The sequence below is a fragment of the Brienomyrus brachyistius genome, chromosome 23, assembly GCF_023856365.1.
Source record: "Brienomyrus brachyistius isolate T26 chromosome 23, BBRACH_0.4, whole genome shotgun sequence".
Taxonomy (NCBI): domain Eukaryota; kingdom Metazoa; phylum Chordata; class Actinopteri; order Osteoglossiformes; family Mormyridae; genus Brienomyrus; species Brienomyrus brachyistius.
Genome location: NC_064555.1, coordinates 2,546,139 through 2,566,076, shown reverse-complemented (window position 1 = coordinate 2,566,076; position 19,938 = coordinate 2,546,139). Strand labels below are relative to the sequence as shown.

At 49.7% G+C, this 19,938-nt stretch overlaps 1 protein-coding gene across 1 annotated transcript; it reads left to right on the top strand.

Moving 5' to 3' along the window:
- Positions 1-653: 653 nt before the first annotated feature.
- On the top strand, positions 654-19,900 carry LOC125718852 (juxtaposed with another zinc finger protein 1-like). The gene is made up of 5 exons (XM_048993025.1): positions 654-893; positions 13,921-13,993; positions 15,656-15,852; positions 17,113-17,282; positions 17,670-19,900. The coding sequence occupies exons 1-5, from the start codon at positions 779-781 to the stop codon at positions 17,844-17,846; spliced, it is 732 nt and encodes a 243-aa protein (XP_048848982.1). The 5' UTR covers positions 654-778; the 3' UTR covers positions 17,847-19,900.
- Positions 19,901-19,938: the final 38 nt, after the last annotated feature.

The following is a 19,938-nucleotide window of genomic DNA, read 5'->3' as shown; positions in this document are numbered from 1 at the left end:
TGATAATAATATAGCATCCGAATGATTAGATTATGCGTGCACCTTCGTTAGTTTTAATTTACTTAATTTCTGTATTTCTGTAAGACATGTCATTTCGCATCCCCGCGACCCCGTAGGATAAGCGGTTTGGAAAATGGATGGATGGATGTCATTTCGCATTAAACACCGTGCTGTTCTTCTGTCCGTTTGCATCTCGTTTTGCGTTGTTCCTGTTTTTGTAATTATATGCCATTTAGTATATTTTCTGAATACAGGTCTACATCAGAATAAGAGATTTTAAAATCGCCATAAGTGACAGAAACAGACTTTTTTGTTGGTGGGTGGGGGATAGTCATTACTTTAAATTTGTCCCATGAAAATGGTCAGGTACTAATATACAGTTATCATGCACAACAAACTCTTATGAGGACTTACATGCCCCCGGGACAAGAGGGAAGGAGTTTTATCTGGGTTGTACTATAACTTAATGGTGGTCATTCTAAGGAGAGGTCGGTGATGTTGCACTGGACTGTGCAGATGTTGGATAGCACCAAAGCTCTTACAGGGTATAATCAGAAGTCGGAGGGTGAAGAGGGCAACAGGTAGCGATGACGTCACGGGGCACCCCCTCCCCTCCGCCTTCCACCCCTCCACCCCTCCCCTCTGCTCTCCTCCCCTCCCCTCCGGGTCGAGCCGCTGCTCCAGCTGCCGCCGCCGCCGCCGCTGCCTGGCCGCCGGTGTCTCCGTGCTGCGCTCCCTCCTCGCCCCCCGCTGCTCCTGCCGCGTTAAATGCACCATCATGACGGGCATCGCCGCCGCCTCCTTCTTCTCCAATTCCTGCAGGTTCCGGGGCTGCGGGCTCCACTTCGAGTCGCTGGCCGAGCTGATCGTGCACATCGAGGACAGCCACATCGGTAAGGCACCGGCGGCGGCGCGGGGTGCTGGTGGTGGAAGGAAGGAGGGAGGGAGGGATTGGCTGGAGAAAAGGCGCACCGCGTCCGCATGGGCTTTGCGGGAAAGGGGAGGCAGCCATTCCGCCGCTACGTGCTGACAGCGCTCTCTCTTAGGTGTGGTGCGGACGGGGATCTGATGATTTAGACGTATTTTGTTAATGCACGGTATAGCAGGCAGCCGCACCCGGGTTTGCTGTCTGTCCCAGTGTAACAAAAGCGCCAGCCAGGCTGTGGAGGCGCCCATCTCACGGCACACAACCTCCGCACGATCCTCGCCTCCCCCTCCCGTCCGGAGTGATTGTCACCCCCCCTCCCCCGTGTGTGCGGCTAGGCCCGGCTCTGCACAGCCACCTTCCTGCAGCCGCTTTCCTTTATATACACGGTGGCTCCGCCGGCGGATTTGCACGCAGTTTAAAGGCGATGGACGGGCCTTTCAGTCGCTTCCGGGATGGGGAAGGGAAAGGGGGAAGACGTGGGGCCGCCCGGGCCGCCTCGCATGCTGCACGGCCGGAGGAAACGCGCACGGCTGCCATGCTGAGCCGCGGCCACGTTAAAACTTTGCTGGAGCTCAGCACCGGGTTGCCATTAACCGGGGGGGATAAACTCGGGCAAAATCACCGCCCTGCGATGAGACGAAATCGCCTCACAGATATTTTGTTTCAGGACGATGATAACAAGCAATCAGCTGTGTGAAAACGAAAGCTAACGCCCCCCGTATCAGACTCACTACCATATCAGTATATAAATTGTCACTTGTTGCCCATATCCCGATTTAAACCCGCTTTTTTACGCGCGCTTGTCTGTATTCTGCGCTAGAGCTGCTATTTTAATGCAGTTTAGCGCACTTTACTGTAAGTAAAAGCATTACTTCCTGTGGATTCCCCTGTCACTGTTAACGGAGTCGCAGACTGACTGCTGCTCAGCTTAATAGCCAGATGTGCAAATGGCATCTTGTTATTGTCTAAGCGCATTTTACATGTGAAATATGCACGTGTGTGAAAGTTTCTTTCAACATTTTACTATATGCGTGCAAATTCCGATGCAGACATGAAAATGTCCACCCCTTGTAATATCTGTATGGAACGTTAACATCTATTTTTTCCCCAAATACTTGTCCAGGACAGGGGCATTAGTAGCAGATGGGGGGGGGGGGGGGCATGTTATTACTTCCTGGGCATGTTACAGGGCATGTTATGTACATTATTTTTGCAAATAACATAGATCCACTGGTCTGTGGTTCCAGCTAAAGGCACATATGCATATTTTTACATTTATTTTATTTGGCAGATAAAACATTTTATTTAACAACGTACAACAGGTATTAATGAAGAGGTTACAGTAGATGGCAAAGTCTGGTTTAGTCACATTTATCTGAACTTCAAACATCTTGCTTGCGTGTCTGTAAGCGCATCAGCTGTTTGGAAGCATTATATAACTGTTTTAAGGATCAAACAGTACTCTGTGTTTGTGGGGGGGCGGTATTTGTGAAGTCTGTCAGTAATTTTTTTTAATGTACGACTCTTTTTACCAATATGTTCATTCTGCCTCAGCTGCCCTGGGAAGCCTCAGATTTAATTACTTTAATTGACTGGGGGATTATTGGATTTGCTGGCTGGTGTTTGGGCCGGTAACACGCATGTTCCTGCAGACCCCAAAGCCTCTCCCGTGGGTCTCTCTCATGCTGGAGTTGAGGTTCTTCTCAGCTGGAGACCCAGGATGAGCCTACGAGTGATGGTGCAGCTATGAGAAACGCCCCCAAGCTGCACGGATGCCTCCTGATCTCTGTCCTGAAGACGCCACTTAAAATCCTGTCTGTAGTCGACTGAAGCCTCCAGCGGCTTGATGGCGCAGAGAGGTTGTGTGTTTTCACACGCTTGTGACAAGTCAAAGCCAGATTCGCTGACTGGGTGATGCTGTAGCCTTGATTCGTTTTGGTTGTGGGTTTGATTCCTTGCCTGCCTGCCTGCCTGGGGTTTGCGTTTGTGTTCTTTCTGTGTTCATGTGGGTGTTCTCCAACCAAAGATGTCCACTCTAATTTAGCGTCTCTAGGTTTCCCTTAGTGCATGAGAATGTGACTCATCGGAGTTTTACTTGCACAAAAATGTACTGAGGGCAGAAAGAAAAATGATTGGTTCAGAAAGATAATCAGATTGTAGAGGAGGTGGGTCCAAGCAACTAGAGGCGTGACCAACCAATCAGATGCCTCAGTCCCTCCTCTTCTACAATCTTATTGGTTATCTCTCTGAACCAATTATTTTTTTATTCTTCCCTGAGAGCATTTTTGTGTAAGTGAAACTCTCTTGAGCGAGAATGAGCCCTGTGATAAATCAGCAGCCTCAGCCTTGCTGGGTTGGACTCTAGGTTCACCCTGGATATTGGAGGCGGAATGGATGGATGGTCAGTTTTAACCGTGTGACTGAAGTCTGTCTGAAGTAATCAGATTGCTCCAAAGAACTTCCTGCTTCTCTCTGACTGATTCTCACTTCCTTTCAGGGCATCGCTGTAGGTAGATGGTGTGACGGAGTTATGAAATGTGGCTTTGGGGCCGACGGGCCGGCGTGTGACCGGATAGGCGGCAGAGCGTGCTGTTTGGGTTTCGGAGCTCTCCCCCATGCTGAGACTAGCCCTTTGTGTGTCCCTCCCCCACTGCTGCCAGAGCACCTGGTCGGCCATGAAGGGGTCTTTGCTGTGGCGATTTTAGCCGGACGGAGGAGGCGTCTCCTGCACCTTTGCTGTGTCCCGGTGACGCCCCAGGTCACCGCCGTTGCACACGCATCCGTTTTGGGTTGCCTGGTCTGACATGTTCAGCGATGTTAGCGGTTATTGTACCGGGAGGCGAAAAGGCAACCCGTGTTTTGTATACATGGTACAAGAAATGCGTGTATTATTAACTCATCTGTTTGCGGATAATTTATTCGGTCTCGCCGGTGTCACATGCTTGGCTCTAAAGATTAATCTGCACATTTAGTCGCACACTGGAGCAAGAACCGGGTGATAAATGTAGTTAATGTTATTTCTGTCCATAAATAAATGACTCATTCCTGCTAACTGGGAATCGGTAATTTTATCAGGAAATATCTTACCGTAATATAAAAGCGTTTTTGTGCGAAACTGACATATTCTCCATAAAAACACAAAATAAGGACATTAAATGAGTATGACTGAGAATGAGTACCATGAAATTAAGACTAAACCGGACCATTTTAATACATGTACGCATAAGGAGTGAGTATGTAAAATACGTGCATGTATGTGTATGTAATACTCAAGCATAGGTACAGCTTTGCTGGGTGTGTGTATGTTTATATTTTTAATGGAGTGGGGGGGGGGGGGGTCAGTCCTTTGCATGCATCACTGTGTTTTGCAGGAACAGCTGTGTGTCCATGGGATGGGGGTATGCTTCACTGAACTGGTTTCCATGGGGACAAGCTGTCACCAGTTGGGGGGATGGGTGGGCTGGTTCCATCGGATATGGCGGCGTACACCTGCTGCCTTTCAGACAAAAGAGATGCCCCCCCCCACCCCCCCTCCACTGCCCTCGCACAGACTGATGACTGACGGGTTATCTGTGATTGGCGGGAGTCTCCTTCCTGGCCCCGGACGCGGTGTTTTAACCCAGGTCGGTGCTGGGCCTTCCGGCACCTTCTCTTCTGTGGCCCGGCGATCACTTCGGTGCTGCGGTCTGTCTGATTTGTCCGTCTGACCCCTGTTATTGACCCCCCGTGGAAACGGCTGATGAGGAGAGCTTCGGCCCTATAGATTTCCTCTGGGGTTACGGAGTTGACCCCAGTGTTAATGAGCTGATTCTGCAGGCTGTGTCCTTAGAGCCTCACCCCGCCCGGCCTCGCGCCTCATCTCCACACTCGGTTTAAAAAAAATAATAAATCAATAGTCAATTGTAGATTATGAGGAGCCACCATGGGCCCCTGTGTTTGTTCCTGTCCCGTGGACTGGGTCTCCATTTCCAGTATTGGAGCACAACATTCTCAAGTGACAGGCAGCGGACATCCCAGCCTTTCTTACCATCCAAAGATCACGCTTATAAAATGTCTGTCACTAAGAAGGAGCTCGATACTGACAGTGTATACGGCTGATGGTTTTTCTGGAATGCTTGGTCTGCCCACACACACACACACACACACACACACACACATACACACATACACACACACACACACACATACACACATACACACATGAAGCACTTCTGCCATCTAGTGGTCATGATGGGTCATGGCGATGTTTATAACCCCAGGTGTCAAAGTAGCCATAGAGGTTGAGTGGACCTGCCTCACTGAAAGCAGAGACATTTAGCAGCTTTATTACTTTTAATACTCCCCCTTTCTCACCCATTAGCGGAGCGTATGGATGCATCCTGCTGCTTAACCCACCCAGCGGAAAACCAGCCCGGTCTTCTGTGCCTCTTGGTGAAAGATGACTAGCGCCCCCCAGTGGCGATCACCCCACTTTAATCTTTGTACCACTGAGGATTGTTTCATATATCCAGTCGGCTTACAAACCAGCAGGTGCTTCATTAGCAGTCATAGCGGCTGCAGTAGGCAGTGATGGTCCAGCACTGAATCGCACACTGACTGTCATCACAAGCTCCACCGCTGTGCTGTCTTAGGGTGCTAGAGTCGGTATGCGGAAGGTATTTTTCCGGTATGCGATGGAGGGTTTCATTAGGATGTTATCCTGACTTTTCTGTGATGTAAATTGCCTTAAAATCATGCATTTTATGTCTGATGATCCAGGAGTGAATGTTGAGCATTTAGCACGGTAAAATTATAAATCGAAACGCGTTTTGTAATTTGTATCCAGTTGAGCTTTCCTGAACTGTGGTCTATCCTGGGAGGCATGAGGCAGGGGACACCCTGGATTGGACGCCAGTCCCTCACACACACACACACACACACACACACACACACTCTATGGACAGCTGAGTCGCACATTCGCATACCTGCATGTTGTTTGAAAGCATGACATGACCTCTCACTGAAGAATTGTTATTCTGCTCTGATTCACTATGAATTAAATCCTTTGTCGACATACTTTCTCAGAGGCATTTTCCAGTCTCATGTTACCACCTGCACCTACCTGCCTCTCAGCCAAGCCCCGTCCCTTTCTGTCTGATCTCTTTCACAAGTATGTGTTATTAAACCAAACTTAAACTAAAACTGGCTTGCAGATAATACAAACAAAATACAGACATTATGTTTGGTCTCTGAGGCAATGCAGCAGCTCTTCAAATCAGTGCGATGATGTGAGTTTTCTGTGCTCTACACTTTTTACGTGCCGCATTATTACTTAACACTGTTTCGTATTTAAATAGTAACACTCTGGTGTAACACGCTGTAACACTGGTGGCCAGCAGAGGGCTCCAGATCGCCTGGCCCTTGTGTTGCTTTCGTTGGTCGTACCTGTTTTCACAGTGTTTTTTCCCCTCACTTCTCGAACATGTTTCTTTTAAGGTTCCCGCCTTGTGACTAAACTTGGGATAGCGGCCCCCTCTGTGGCATGCAGCATGAGAAACACAAAGTGCTCCCCCAATTTCTGTAAGCGTGTAAAGTGTCCCCCCCCCCCCCCACAGGTGAGGCCGCCCGCTGATCAGGGCCGGGTGTTTTGGCCTCTGTTTGCATTTTCTGACGCTCTACTCATTTTCCGATTTCCACACTCGCTCATTTCCAAGGTGTGAGTCTAAGTAGAAAGGGTCTAAATGACCCATTGGGCCATAATGAGGCAATTAGTGTGTCCCAGAGTGGAGATACGCCTCCCATCCCCCTCCATATCCGCCATCCTGGTTCCGCCCGCGGCAGTGCGAAAGTCGCCGTGTCCCGCCGAGCTCAGAGAGCGCTAATTACAGGGAACTTTTGCGTGATTCTTTCCCTCATCCGGTGGCCTGCTGCTCGCAGGGCATTAAAACACATTCTTTGTCTTAATTAGGAGCCTGGCAGGAACAGCGGACATTCTTGGGCTGCTGAGCTCCCGTTGGCATGCTGTTCACATGAGTGAACAGTAGGGGCCGCTATAGCACCAATAGCAAAAATCCTCTATCTTTTTTTTTTTTTTTTTTTTTTTTTTAAAAGAATTAAAACGCGTGTAAATCTCCCTTGAGTTTTTGTTTTTAATTACCGGCCGGCTAATTTAAAACATGTTTATGGAAACAGACCCTTCATCTCTTTCTGGTATCATGTAGGTAAAACAGCAGAGCACCTAGTGGAAAGAAAACAGGCCATACTAATTGCGAGAGGTGATGGGGCTGGCTGCAAGTACTAACATTTTCTTTAATTGTGTTGACTCAGCCTTAAGAGTATAAAACAAATTGGTGTGTTTTCCGCAGAGGTTACTGTCCGTGGAAAGGCGCCGTTAACAGTTCACTCCAGTGTCCACGTGGATTTTGGGCCCCCAAAATGATTTCGGAAAGATTCTCAGCCCGGATTGAATTTTGAGCGAATCAGACTGATTCCTTACTGTAATATGGATTATGTGATGCGGATTATTCTGATAGTCGTTCATTGTTGTAGCGCCTGTGAATCAGGAGTAATTCTGACTCGGAGGTGTGTAGTAGTTTAGCTGTAGCTCCTATAGCAGCAGGAAGGCGTACAGTGCAGTTGCAAGGATTCTTGCTAACTGCTAATTTTTTAAATATATTTCTGACATTGTGTTTGCGTTCGATCATCATCATCCAAAATTGAACATTTGATGGTCTTATTTTTATTTTATTTTATTAAAAAAATCGGAGTTGTTCATTTTAATGAAACACTGACATAAAATGTAGTTTAATGCTGAAAGCATCATAGTCCTCAGTGGGGCCGTGTGGAGACGTAATCGCTCCTTAAATGGGGCACCGCGCTCTTAAGCTGCTGTTCCGATAAACTTCATGTTCACCCCGTGGTTGGCTTCCCCTTCGGCTCAGACGCCCCTGCGTCCTGCCGGATTTTTCCGGAATTGAGCAGAATTGACGATTGCTTAGCAGGGACAGCTGTCACAGTGGAGATTCCCGAAATCATGTCGCCTCAGTGTTTGACCGCTAGTAGGAGGCTCTCGCTTTGGAATGTGGCGTTTTGCTTTTGGCCAGACACAACAGGGCTTCGGCTGCCCAGAAAGTTTCTTAATTTGACTCTCGAGGGTCATAGAGCTGGTTTTTTTGGAGAACTTGATGAGCAGTTCATTTTAATTGTGCCCGTGTCCCATTTTTGGTCACTGTAGCTCAGCGTTTCCCAACCCGGTCCTCGGAGACACACAGACAGTCCGTGTTTTCGCTCCCTCAAAACTCCTTGCTAGTCAGTCCACGTTTTCGCTCCCTCACAGCTGAGAGGGAGCAAAAACATGGGCTGTCTGTGGCTCCCCGAGGACCAGGTTGGTAAAACACTGCCGTTAAGGCATCCGCACTGACCTCAGCTAAGACGAGAGAGTTCCGCAGATCGCGGAGTCTTATCGTCGGCTTCTCTGTGTCTCCCTGCATTTCACTGATGGCGGCGGGTCGGTCCCTCCTGAGAAGATTCCCTGCTGTCTCCATTTGGCTTCCTTTTCTTTTTGTTGTGGTTTTCTAACCATTCACAGCGACCAAGATGTGTTCAGGACTTGTTGATTGGCACAGTGTGCCTCTGTAGTCTGTGCTGCCAGTTTTCATTGGATGTTGACTGTTTCCCTGTGACCAAAGGATCACAATTGTGCGTGTGCCATTTATTTGGGAGGCTTCCTGTTTCTCCCCCATAGAAAAATAAAGGGCTCAGATGCGCATTGCAGCCTTATTTTGACAGAACGAAGGCGGCAAGGCCAATGGATATTGCCGGGTTCGTTGGGAAGATGACCTGACATCTGATTGGTTTGCGGGAGGAGCTTTTCTCCAGACCCCGGTGCTCGACCCCGTGATGAATATCGTATCTCATCTTGAGATGTTTGCCTCTTAACCTTGTTCCACCAGGGTTCTGTGCTGTAAACAAGGGGTCAGAATAGCTGCGTATGGCAGCCCGAACGTTTTCGCGTTTAACACTCAGCGTGCAGGTCATCGGTGTGTCAGCGATACGCCGGCGGTCCCGTCGTTGCGGATTTTAGCTGTGAATTATGGCGGCCGATTGCGGGTTTGCTTACAGTCAGAGCGGCTCTTAGTGCCCCCCTCCTCCTCCTCCGCGCTCCTTCCTCCTCTTTCTTTTCCTCCTGAGTGGGTAAGCGCTTTAAGTCGCTTTTATGTTTAACTGGATCACGCAGATGTGGCCGCTTTTAACGGTCCTGCTCTGGCCATTTCCGAGGCGGGGGGGCACAGGGGGGCACAGGGGAGGCTGTGTGTGCGACGCTCATTTGGAAGCTTCTGGAATGCACCCCCCTGCCGCCAGAATCTAAGCGGAAATAATAAAATTGGGGAACATTTACTGCCACCCCCCCTGCAGTTGGTGGACCCAATTATACCCCTTTTTTCAACCCCCCCCACCCTAAACCCCGGCCCGGGTTTTCCAGACGGTCCCCCAAAGCCACGCCCTGACATAATCCTCCAATCAGGGCCTTCGTGATTGGCAGGTCGCGGCCTGGATTCCTCTGTCAGTGTAACAACGGTGAATTGGGCACTGTAGCTAATTCAGAAACCTGCATGTCCTGAGCTCTCTCTCTCTCTCACACACACACACACACACACACACACACACACACACACACACACACACGCTCGTGTGTAAAGTGGATCTTAGGCAGTACAGGATTCTCGCCTGTACTGAATGTGTCAGACGGTTCATCACTGTCTGGGGCAAACGCAGAGTCCCCACAGTGTCTCCCCTGTCCTCAGACTTTTCCCCTTTTTCCTCTTTCCCCTCTATTCCTCCATCTTTCTCTTTCCATCTCCCTCTTTCTCTCTCGCACCTGTTCCCCATTCCTCTCTCTCTCTCTCTCTCTCTCTCTCTCTCTCTCGATTTTTCACCCCCTTATCACTCTCAAGTGTTACTCCAGCCCTGTCAAATGTATTAAAATGTTCAGTTTCTGCGAAAGCCAGAAGTCAAACACCAACAGCAATCAGCTGTAACGTTAAAAGCTGACAGGTGAAGTGAATAATGCCGATTCTGTCGTTGCAGTGGTGCCTGTGAAGGGTGCCGTTGTGTATTAGGCAAAGAGGACAGTCAGTTCCTGAAGTGGGAAGCAATGGACAAGCGTGAGGATCTGAGCGACGCTGACAAAGGTCAAACTGTGATGGCTAGACCCTGGGTCAGAGCATCTGCAAAACTGCAGGCCTTGTGGGAGGTTCCCGGTATGCAGTGGTACCTACCAAAAGGAAGGCCAACCGGTGAACATCACACAATGGGGGATCCGCGATGGGGTCATGGACTCCCAAGGATCACTGATGCACATGGAGAGTGAAGGGTTGCCTGTCTGGTCTGATCCCACAGGAGAGCTACTGTAGCGCAAATTGATGTTAATGCTGGCTGTGACAGAAAGGTGTCAGAACATACAGTGCTTTGCAGTCTGTTGTGTATGGGGCTTCGTAGCTGCAGATCCATGCTGACCCCTGTCCACCGCCGAAAGCGCCTGTAATGGCCACGTCAATAGCAAGAGATGCTACCAGGATGCACTATGGGAGGAAGGCAAGCCGGCAGAGGCAGTGTGATGCTCTCTGCAATGTTCTGCTGGGAAACCTTGGCTCCTGGCATTCATGCGGATGTTACCTTGACACCACCTATTTAAACATTGCTGCAGATCAGGTTCATCTCGTCATGGCAACCGTACTCCCTGATGGTAGTGGCCTATTCCAGCAGGACAATGCACCCTGCCACACTGCGAAAAATCATTCAGGAATGGTCTGAGGAACATGAAAAGGGTTCAAGGTGTTGACTTGGCCTCCAAATCTCCCAAATCTCAATCCGAACCAGCATTTGTGGATCTGATCCACGGAGCCCTCAACTCACCGCTTACGGGACTAAAAAGATCTGATATCTTGGTGCCAGATAGCACAGGACACTTCCTGAGGTCTTGTGGAGTCCATGCCTCGATGGTTTTGGGGGCACGAGGAGGAACCTGCACAATATTAGGCAGGTGGTTTTAATGTTATGGCAGATTCATGCTCCTGTGATGCATAAATAAATCTGTTTTTTGGACAAAAAAGGTACAAAATGCACAAGGAGTATGAAAGTAAACTTGCTCCCTCAGTCTCACATGAGCGCGCACACACACACACGCGCACAAACACACATACACACACACACACACACACGCGCACAAACACACATACACACACACACACACACACGCGCACAAACACACATACACACACACACACACACACGCGCACAAACACACATACACACGCACAAACACACACACGCACACACACACGCTCGTGTGTAAAGAGGAAGGCTTTGCTTCCCAGAAGCAGGCTGTTAAATAAATATTAAAAGGGCAATTAAAGACCACCTTTGTGGACCACCTGTATGGGGGGGGGGGGGGGTGGCAGCGTACTCTAATTTATGAAGTGCTGCAGCGTATTGATCAGTGGGCTGCTGAGGGAGCTGGTGTTAAGCAGAGGTTGTACATGGGCTGAATGTTTTCTGTCTTGCAGCCAGGTGTGTGACTTTCACTGAGAACCTAACTGCTCCTGACTGTTACTGTGGTGAGTTTATGGTCTGGCCTGAACCTGGGACTGTGTCCATCTGAAAGGCAAAGCAGTGACGGCACCGTCGCCGTGGGAACCAGGCCGCCTCCGTCTCCCTGCCGACTCCTCAGCGACGGCCTCGCGGGGCCCGGTCTGCATTCTGCTCCAGTTCGGAGGCGCTGACTGCCCCGTGTCCAGCGGCTGGGGACTCGGATCAGCGAGGGTGGGCCCTGTGTGGTTTCCATCTGCGCTGAAATGGCTCAAGTTAAACTGCGCAGAAAAGCTTGTTTACTCACAGGACGCACGTAAATCGGCTCTGCCGGGGACTCATTAGCTGTGCTGCGGCAACGCCAATCCCCCCCCAGCCCCCTCCTCACTTTAATGATTCTAAATAAAAACCCTGAGAAACAGAGCATCTGCAAGCCATTACAGGGGCAGGCCTTGGTCACGCCAGCCAGGAGCCCACATCTGGGGGCGGGGCCTCAGGGCGGGAGTGGAGGGTCCTCCTCTCTTATTGGCTGTCATTTGGGGTGATCGTCATACACAGGTCACCTGCTTGTCATACACACATGTGGCTGCAGCAGCGTGCTGGTGGCGTGGGGTCAGTTTGGCATCTGATTGTTCTAGAAATTACCCGAAGCTTGGCCGTCCTTTACCGTGTTTAATGGTGCGTTCGGAACTAAAAGCAGGCCTGTTGATTTTGGTCTTGCAGCCAAAGACATTCTCCTGACACCTTGGGGAGATACAGATCGCCAGTCTGGTCTCGGGCCAGTTTGCCATTGTGCATTTAGTTTTCAGTTACAGCCTGACTAGTCTAATCCGCGGATGAGCTGCATATGTGCACAGCCACAGAAAGTACCGCGGTGTTCTGGAAGGTGCTATGCCCAGATTGTGTCAGGAAAAAAATATTAAAATGAAATGCTGTATATTTTAAGCCTCCTGAGTCAAAGATGAGGTGTTTTCTAAATTAGTAGGCACATTACAGGAAAGGAGGCCTGCCTCGGTCTCCATTGCGGGAAAGGAGGCCTGCCTCGGTCTCCATTGCGGGAAAGGAGGCCTGCCTCGGTCTCCATTGCGGGAAAGGAGGCCTGCCTCGGTCTCCATTGCGGGAAAGGAGGCCTGCCTCGGTCTCGGTTTTTTTGTTCTGTAGAAGTTTTTCATTTGATCTGAAATACAGCTACATGGTTTGTGTAGGCCTCAGGGCAAAGCCTGACTGATGGGAAATCCTCTGCGAATCCCGGTCTTCCACACCACTCAGCTCCTGCTTTTTACTGCCTTTGTAATTTTCTTTTTTTTTTCTTCAATCTACCCCCCTCCTTTGGGCAAGTGAGCGCAGGGCACAGTTCCAGAAAGAGCCACACGGGGGCAGCGCTGGCCCACAGCAACACACTGGAGAATTTGCTTGTTAGAAAGCAAAAGGTCTGGGGTGGTGGGGGGTGGATTTCCTTCTCGCAGGTAAGACAGGGGGGCCATAAAACTATCGAAGAAGCCTGCAGAACAGGCACAGTGAGAGACAAAGTCCGGTCTCTGAAGTGCCTGCTCTGAGTCTGACGATTATTTTTAAGGGCCACAACAAATGAAACTAAACACGGCGGGGGGGGGGGGGGGCCGAGCTACAGCGTGGCTGCTGCTTTTTAATTATATGCCTGAACGAGGGCAGGTTTTTAACGGTGGGGGTGTTAGGTTCGCAGGCAGGACCCCCGGGCACGGCGGTAAATACAGGTCCCCCCTGTTTACAGTGACCCTAAAGCCATGTTCGCTATCCCCCCCCACCCCCCCCCCCCCCCCCCCCGGTGCATGCATGTTGCTGCCTTAATCAGAACTATTGCTTATCCTGAGTGACAAAAGCACATTAACTTGTTTCTTTTTTGTTTTTGCAAAGGAATTTGGAAAATGGTCTCGAATTACATGAAAAATTAGGCTTATTGGTGACAGTATTTAAGTGAAAAATATCCTTTTATAAATAAAGGAATCTGCATTGCAATTTGTTTGTTCGAGTGGTACACACTGGTTGGTTCACCACCCTGTCAATCATGTATTTTTGACCAATGGCAGTGTGCTTTCATAATAAGAAAGGAAATGTCATACTTCACTCAGCTATGGGAGTTGGGGGGGGGGTCCTCCTTCGGTGCAGGCTGTTGTTACGGGATCAGCTGATGTAGCTGTAAGTTTGATGGCGATAACGGCAGTGTTGGGGTGTAAGGGATTCTGTGCTAGCTGGGAAGGGGGACTTCTGTGATGTCACTTGTATGGACTTGCGATTATGGAGGAAATGCAAACAGCCCCCCACACGCCTCCTGCTGGGCAACATCGGGACTGCGTTGTGCTTCGGTCACCGAGTTCACACAGCTGCTGTGAGTGCAGGGCTGCCCTTTGACCCTGTCTCCCCCCATGTGGTGCCTCCTTCCTGTCCAGACACGGACCCCCGGGTGCTGGAGAAACAGGAGCTGCAGCAGCCCACCTACGTGGCCCTCAGTTACATCAACAGGTGAGCGGTGGCGTCGCCCAAAACATGTACTGTGTTTAAGGTCACCCAACAGGTCTGCAGTACAGTCACAAGCACGAGGAGGAGGGGCCCCGACGTCAAATATTTAAAGTCGGCTAGCATTTTTAATCTTTAACTACTAGTACAGATTCACGGAGTGGTTTATTTGCCTGAAACTCACCTGGATGTAGACAAGAATGTACTGAGAGAGAGAGAGAGAGAGAGAGAGAGAGTGAGAGAGAGTGTTTTAAACCTTTAACAGAACTCGGCGGCCTAACTGGAACTTAAGTAAATAAAAATCTGTATGGGAGCAAATGCTTTTAGAAAAGGTCGTTTGCATTGTTCTCCCGTCATCTTCCAGCACACGTTACTGTCGCGTAAGAACTGTACTCCGTGACAGGAGCGCGTCACCGATCCTGGGTGGGGGGGGCGCACTGGCGTCGTTCGAGCGTCCTTCCGACATTCCTCCTCCATGGCGGGAGGGGGGCCAGTGGAGGGGGCACTGTAGATTGGGGAAAAAAGAAAAGAGTGGAAAGACAGATAGGGATGGATGGGGGAGGGATGGGGAGAGGGACAAACGCCAGTGATGCCTGGCGAGTGGGGAACTGGATCCAGTGGCTCTCGGTCTGCCTGAATCTGAGGGTGATTACTGGCAACGGACACACACACACACACACACTCTGACTAAACCACTCATACGCACACAAGCACGCATGCAGAAGCCTTCAAAGGAAGTCTCTGGCTAATTAAACAGAGTTAAACTTTCCAGTGGTTGGCTGCAGGGTAGAGAGACGGTCCACATTGGCAGGGTCTCTGTGGGCAGGCACCGTGTGTTTGCATGCCCGCTGTGTGTGTGTGTGTGTGTGTGTGTGTGTGTGTGTGTGTGTGTGTGTGTGTGTGTGTACACGTCTGGGGGTTTTGTCCTTTTTACTTAATATTGAAGGACCTCCTTTGAGTTTTGAGCAGACTCTTTTTCTGCAAACTAGGTTTGTATGTTTTACCTTTGGCCTCAGGGGGGCAGCATTTCGCTATCAACGGAGGTGGATTGCGCGTGACGGGAGTACCGTCGTTATGTCGGCGCCCGGTTCCCGTGGAGACAGCGATGTCTCCGTTAGCGCTGCCTGCCCTGTTCCCATGGAACCAGTACTGGGTCTGCGATATGGGGAGTAGAAGATAGGGAGTTTAAGGGGTTGGATGGTGAGAAAAACTCTGAAATTTGAATCCCAGGAGATGGCATTGTAATGAACTCGAGCTGCATAAGGTGGAGCAGCCAGAACTGTAATTCATGTAGATGGCCACTAAAAGCTGCCGCCCTTTCATCTGGGAAAATCCCGCCCACGAGCAAAACTCCCTCCCAGCTCTTATCTGTACTGACCTTCAAAGATCATGCTTGGGTTTTTTTTTCCAAGACCACAAACATCCACAAGAAAACGAAATGATTTCTAGCGTGTAAATTCAATTGTAATTTTTTCTTTAACTTTTCATCTATCTATCTGTCTGTCCCTCTGTCTATCTATGTATCTATCTATGTTTCCTCTCTATCTACCTATCAACCTATCTGTCTGTCTGTCTGCTTATCTATCTACCTGTCTGTCTGTCTCTGTCTGTCCAGCCGTAAATCACCCGTGTCCGTGAGTCTGTCTGCCTGTCTGCCCCTCGCTCCAGGTTCATGACCGACGCCGCCAGGCGGGAACAGGAAGCCCAGAAGAAAAAGGTCCAGCCCAAACTGTCCCTGTCATTGGCTGGCAGTGTGTCGCGTAGCAACATGTCCACGCCCCCCCGGCACAGCAGTGGCAGCCTGACCCCACCCGTGACCCCGCCCATCACCCCGTCCTCCTCCTTCCGAAGCAGCACGCCTACAGGTAGCCCTGCCCCCCCATGTCCTTTTGGCATTTAGCGCCTGTTACTCGCATACATACATTAATTTACACACACATTTTGAGAGATCAAGGTCAGCCAGTCCAACTGGGCCTAATGGTAAAATCACTGGGATTTGAACTGGTGACCTTCTGATCATGGACACAGAGTCCAAACCCACTGAGCCACACAGCACCCCCAGACATTCCTGTTTGTCATGGGGTCATGCCTGGAGGCTTATGGGACGTGCGTCTGACCAGCTAATAGTATCAGCACATTAGCTTAACAAATAACTGGAGTCCTGAATTGCACCTGGGCACATTGTCTCATTTCCAGTCTCGGGGGGGCGACTCATGGTGAGGATCGAGTCTGGGTGGGTTTGAGTGCACAGGACAGCAAACGCGCAGCATGACGAGGGCGGGGCAGGGGAGACTCGGACTTTGAGGGACCCGCACAGGACCGGCACCAAGAATCCCGTGAGACAGGAGGCAGGAAATGCTTCTCCGCATTTAAAAGCAGCATTAATCTCGTGATTAAATCCCATTCTGGGTGTTTCTGATTCTGTCCCAAGCCAGCAGCCTCCAGGGTCATGTGACCTATTTACATATGGGAGATGAAGTCGGTCGGCTGGGGAGAACCTCACCCGTATGTCAGTGCGTTCGGTGGTTCCAGGTGAAGGCCTGGCCCTCGGCTAGCGGAGCCCAGGGAAGATGATCTCGTATCTCTGTCATCAGTCCTACTTTAATGACCCTCTTTCTCTGCATAAATTTAAATCCAGCACTAACTGGCAGCTTAAGAATAATATCAGGCCCCGGCTTTGCTACGGTTCCTCCTGGCTCACAGGACAAGATTCACTCCCCTCTCTCTGGTGGTTCTTCTCTTTTCTGTGCCCTTTTGGGTGAAGAAAAAAGATGCTGGTGGGAGTTTTACTTACACAAAAATGTTTTGAGGGCAAAAGGAAAAATGATTGGTTCAGAGAAATAACTAATCAGATTGTAGAGGAGGCGGGACCAACCAGCCAGACATTTCCTCTAGTTGTTTAGACCCACCAGCTCTGCAGTCTGATTGGCTGTCTCTCTGTACCAATCATTTCTCATTGTGCCCTCAGAACATATTTTTGTGCAAGTGAAAGTCCCATCAGCAAAAACATAAAAACATTGTCTTCACCACTCCGATTTTTCTGGAAAGTTCCATTCTCTTCGTCTCTGACTGTATCATGAACCCCACCCCACCCCACCCCACCCCCCGATTCCTGGCCCCTCCAGGTAGCGAGTACGATGAGGAGGACGTGGATTACGAGGCATCGGACAGCGACGAGTCGTGGACCACCGAAAGTGCGATTAGCTCCGAGTCCATCCTCAGCTCCATGTTCATGAACGGAGGCGACGAGAAGCCTTTCGCCTGCCCTGTCCCGGGCTGCAAGAAGAGATACAAGGTGAGCCTGAGCCCCCCCACCTCTGCCAATGCTGAGATGTTCCTCAGAACAGAAGGTCCAACCTGTGCAGGACAATATCTTTCAATTTCAATAAATTTGAAGATTCTTCCCTTCTGGTGCATGTTACTCTGGCGGAATCTTTAAAAATGTTTCGTCTTCACGTTGTGTTCATTGAGGCAAAATCTGCAGTAAATGCTTTTTAAGCGGATATTTCCTTTTATTGACAGGAAATTGTGGTGGGAGGAGCATAAACTTCTGGGAAGATTGGGCCAGTTTGTATGCACGATTGTGCCGTTGGCCCAAAGCTATATGGATTTGGGTTTCCTAGGTCTCCTCTGTTCAGTCTCCCATGACGACCCACATAACCAACCCCTCTTCTGCCCCCAGAACGTGAACGGCATCAAGTACCACGCCAAGAACGGCCACCGGACCCAGATCCGGGTGCGCAAGCCCTTCAAGTGCCGATGTGGGAAGAGCTACAAGACGTCTCAGGGCCTCCGGCACCACACCATCAACTTCCACCCGCCGGTGTCGGCCGACATCATCCGCAAGATGCAGCAGTAGCGCTGGTCGCCGTGCCAACCGAACCTCGCCACCTTCACCAGCGGCTGCTGACCTTGCTCCCCCAGCCCACACTACACCACCCGTTGCATGCTTTAAGTTCCTTTTATTTTAGAATGTTACTTTCTCTTCTATATTTTGGAACGATGTGTCTTTTTAGATGATTTTGTACATTTGCACATTTAGCTATGAAACCTGTTTTTCATTCTTTTCCACATACGGTGCTAAGTGTTTAAAAAAAAAAAAGCTGGAAAAAAAAATGTTTTTTTTTTAATAATAATAATATAACATGATAAGATGGAAGAACCTGTCCAAGACAGTTTAGGCAGAAGATAGACACCCCCCCCACACCACCATTCAGGGCCCCTGAGGGCTGGCTTAGACAGAGCCCATGTCCCAAATCCAGGGGCCGGCAGATTGGAGCATCCCAGGGGTAGGGGGTGCTGCCCTGGTGGGATTCCCGGAAATCCTCACCCCAGAAGGGTTGTAAGGGTGTGGATATGGTTCCTCCTGCCTCCATCCGAAGAGGCGAGGAAAAAAAATTCATGTTTAGACTATATTGTCAAATATTACTTTAAAAATATGAAACATAGGTTATATATGTGTGTATATAAATATATATAAAGTATAAACGTTCATAATCATAAAACAATTATGCTTAATTTCTTAGCTTTCTTTTCTACTTTATTTTTATGTTTATTTCGACATTTAAAGGCCCCTTATGTTATTTTGTCCTGTCATTCTTCAGACCCCTGAGGGTGACAGCCCCCCCGCCCCCCCCCCAGGTTTCCAGCATTTCCAGAAGACTCATCAGTGTTCAGATCTTACTGTTCCTCAGCTTCCCAGTGAGCCCCCCAGATCATGTCCCTTTTAAGCACTTTGTATTAACCAGTTGCCAATAGACTCTGGGCGGTTTTCTTTTCTCTCGTCCTGTTGCCTGCCGCGCTCTTCCTCCCGGCCTGCGGGCGGCCAGTGAACTATCGCACTGGAGTTTGCTGAGGAAGGTCACGTCCGGGTCAGAGGTCATCGCCTTCACGCCTCCTGTGTGGCTCACGTGTTGTGATCGTTTCCTTTTTTACATATGATGTACGACTGCCTTGTATTCCAGGTCACGTTATTGTGGCACGAAGCCCTTTCACAGTTGTTCTGAGTCCTCGGTCTTCAGGCCTTATCGATAGTGTTGTCTGCTTTGTGTGGCGATGGCAGGTCCTCGTTCAGGGTGCTCGGCCCAGACTTCTGCGGATCCTGCAGCCACTGGCAGGATTTTGTGTATGCGTGTGCCTGTGCGTGTATGTGTGTGTGCATGTATGTGCCTGTGCGTGTATGTCTGTGTGCATGTATGTGTGTTTGAACGTGTTACCAGTCAGCCACCTTGCCAGTCCAGTGTAATCCAGTTTGCCAAATGTTACCCCTGCTTTGTGGCTCTTGTGAGGACCTCCTCCGCCCCCAGTCTGTCTGGATGATGTCACTGTAACGTGGGAATGGTCATGTGGCTAGGGGGAAGAGTTACGACTGCGCACAGATCAATGGATGGTGGGATGAGAGAGCATGGGGTGGGTTATTTGTGAGCAAAGCATTCCAGAGCCTCCTCACTGACCTTGCGTGAGTGTGGCCCAACTTGGACGTCCCGGCCACAGTGCGGTTTGGCGGCGGTTCAGGGAGGGGGAGCGCAAGCAAGCCATCTCCAGATTCCACCTCGGGATGTCAAACACTCATAAACACGACCCAGAAGCGAGCAGCGTAATGGAACCACAGTTTATACTGGTCTTAACGGTGTGACAGTATTACGCAGCAGACACCGTGTAGAAGGGACCGTTCTCATATACTGTGTACAGTGAATGTATTGTAATGTGCGTCCGTGAAAGTGCTTTTAAATTATATTTTCGTATGTTTCGTGGAGATAAATGTTTCCTTTTGTGTCCAAAGGCAAGAGAAGGCCGGCTTTTACTGAAGGCGATTTACTACGTCGGACTGTCCTTAAAAAGCTGCTTCATAAATGTCAATCCGATTACATAAAATAATTGAAAAAAAAAAAAATAAAGGAAATTTCTCCATGATCTCTTGGTGAGAGTTTTATTCACTTAGTATTTGCTAC

Bases quoted from the DNA above. Each gene is read 5' to 3' on its own strand.
- LOC125718852 (XM_048993025.1), top strand. From the start codon at position 779: ATGACGGGCATCGCCGCCGCCTCCTTCTTCTCCAATTCCTGCAGGTTC. The intron at 13,994-15,655 runs GTGAGCGGTGGC...CCCTCGCTCCAG, and splicing joins GCCCTCAGTTACATCAACAG to GTTCATGACCGACGCCGCCA. The intron at 15,853-17,112 runs GTAGCCCTGCCC...TGGCCCCTCCAG, and splicing joins CCGAAGCAGCACGCCTACAG to GTAGCGAGTACGATGAGGAG.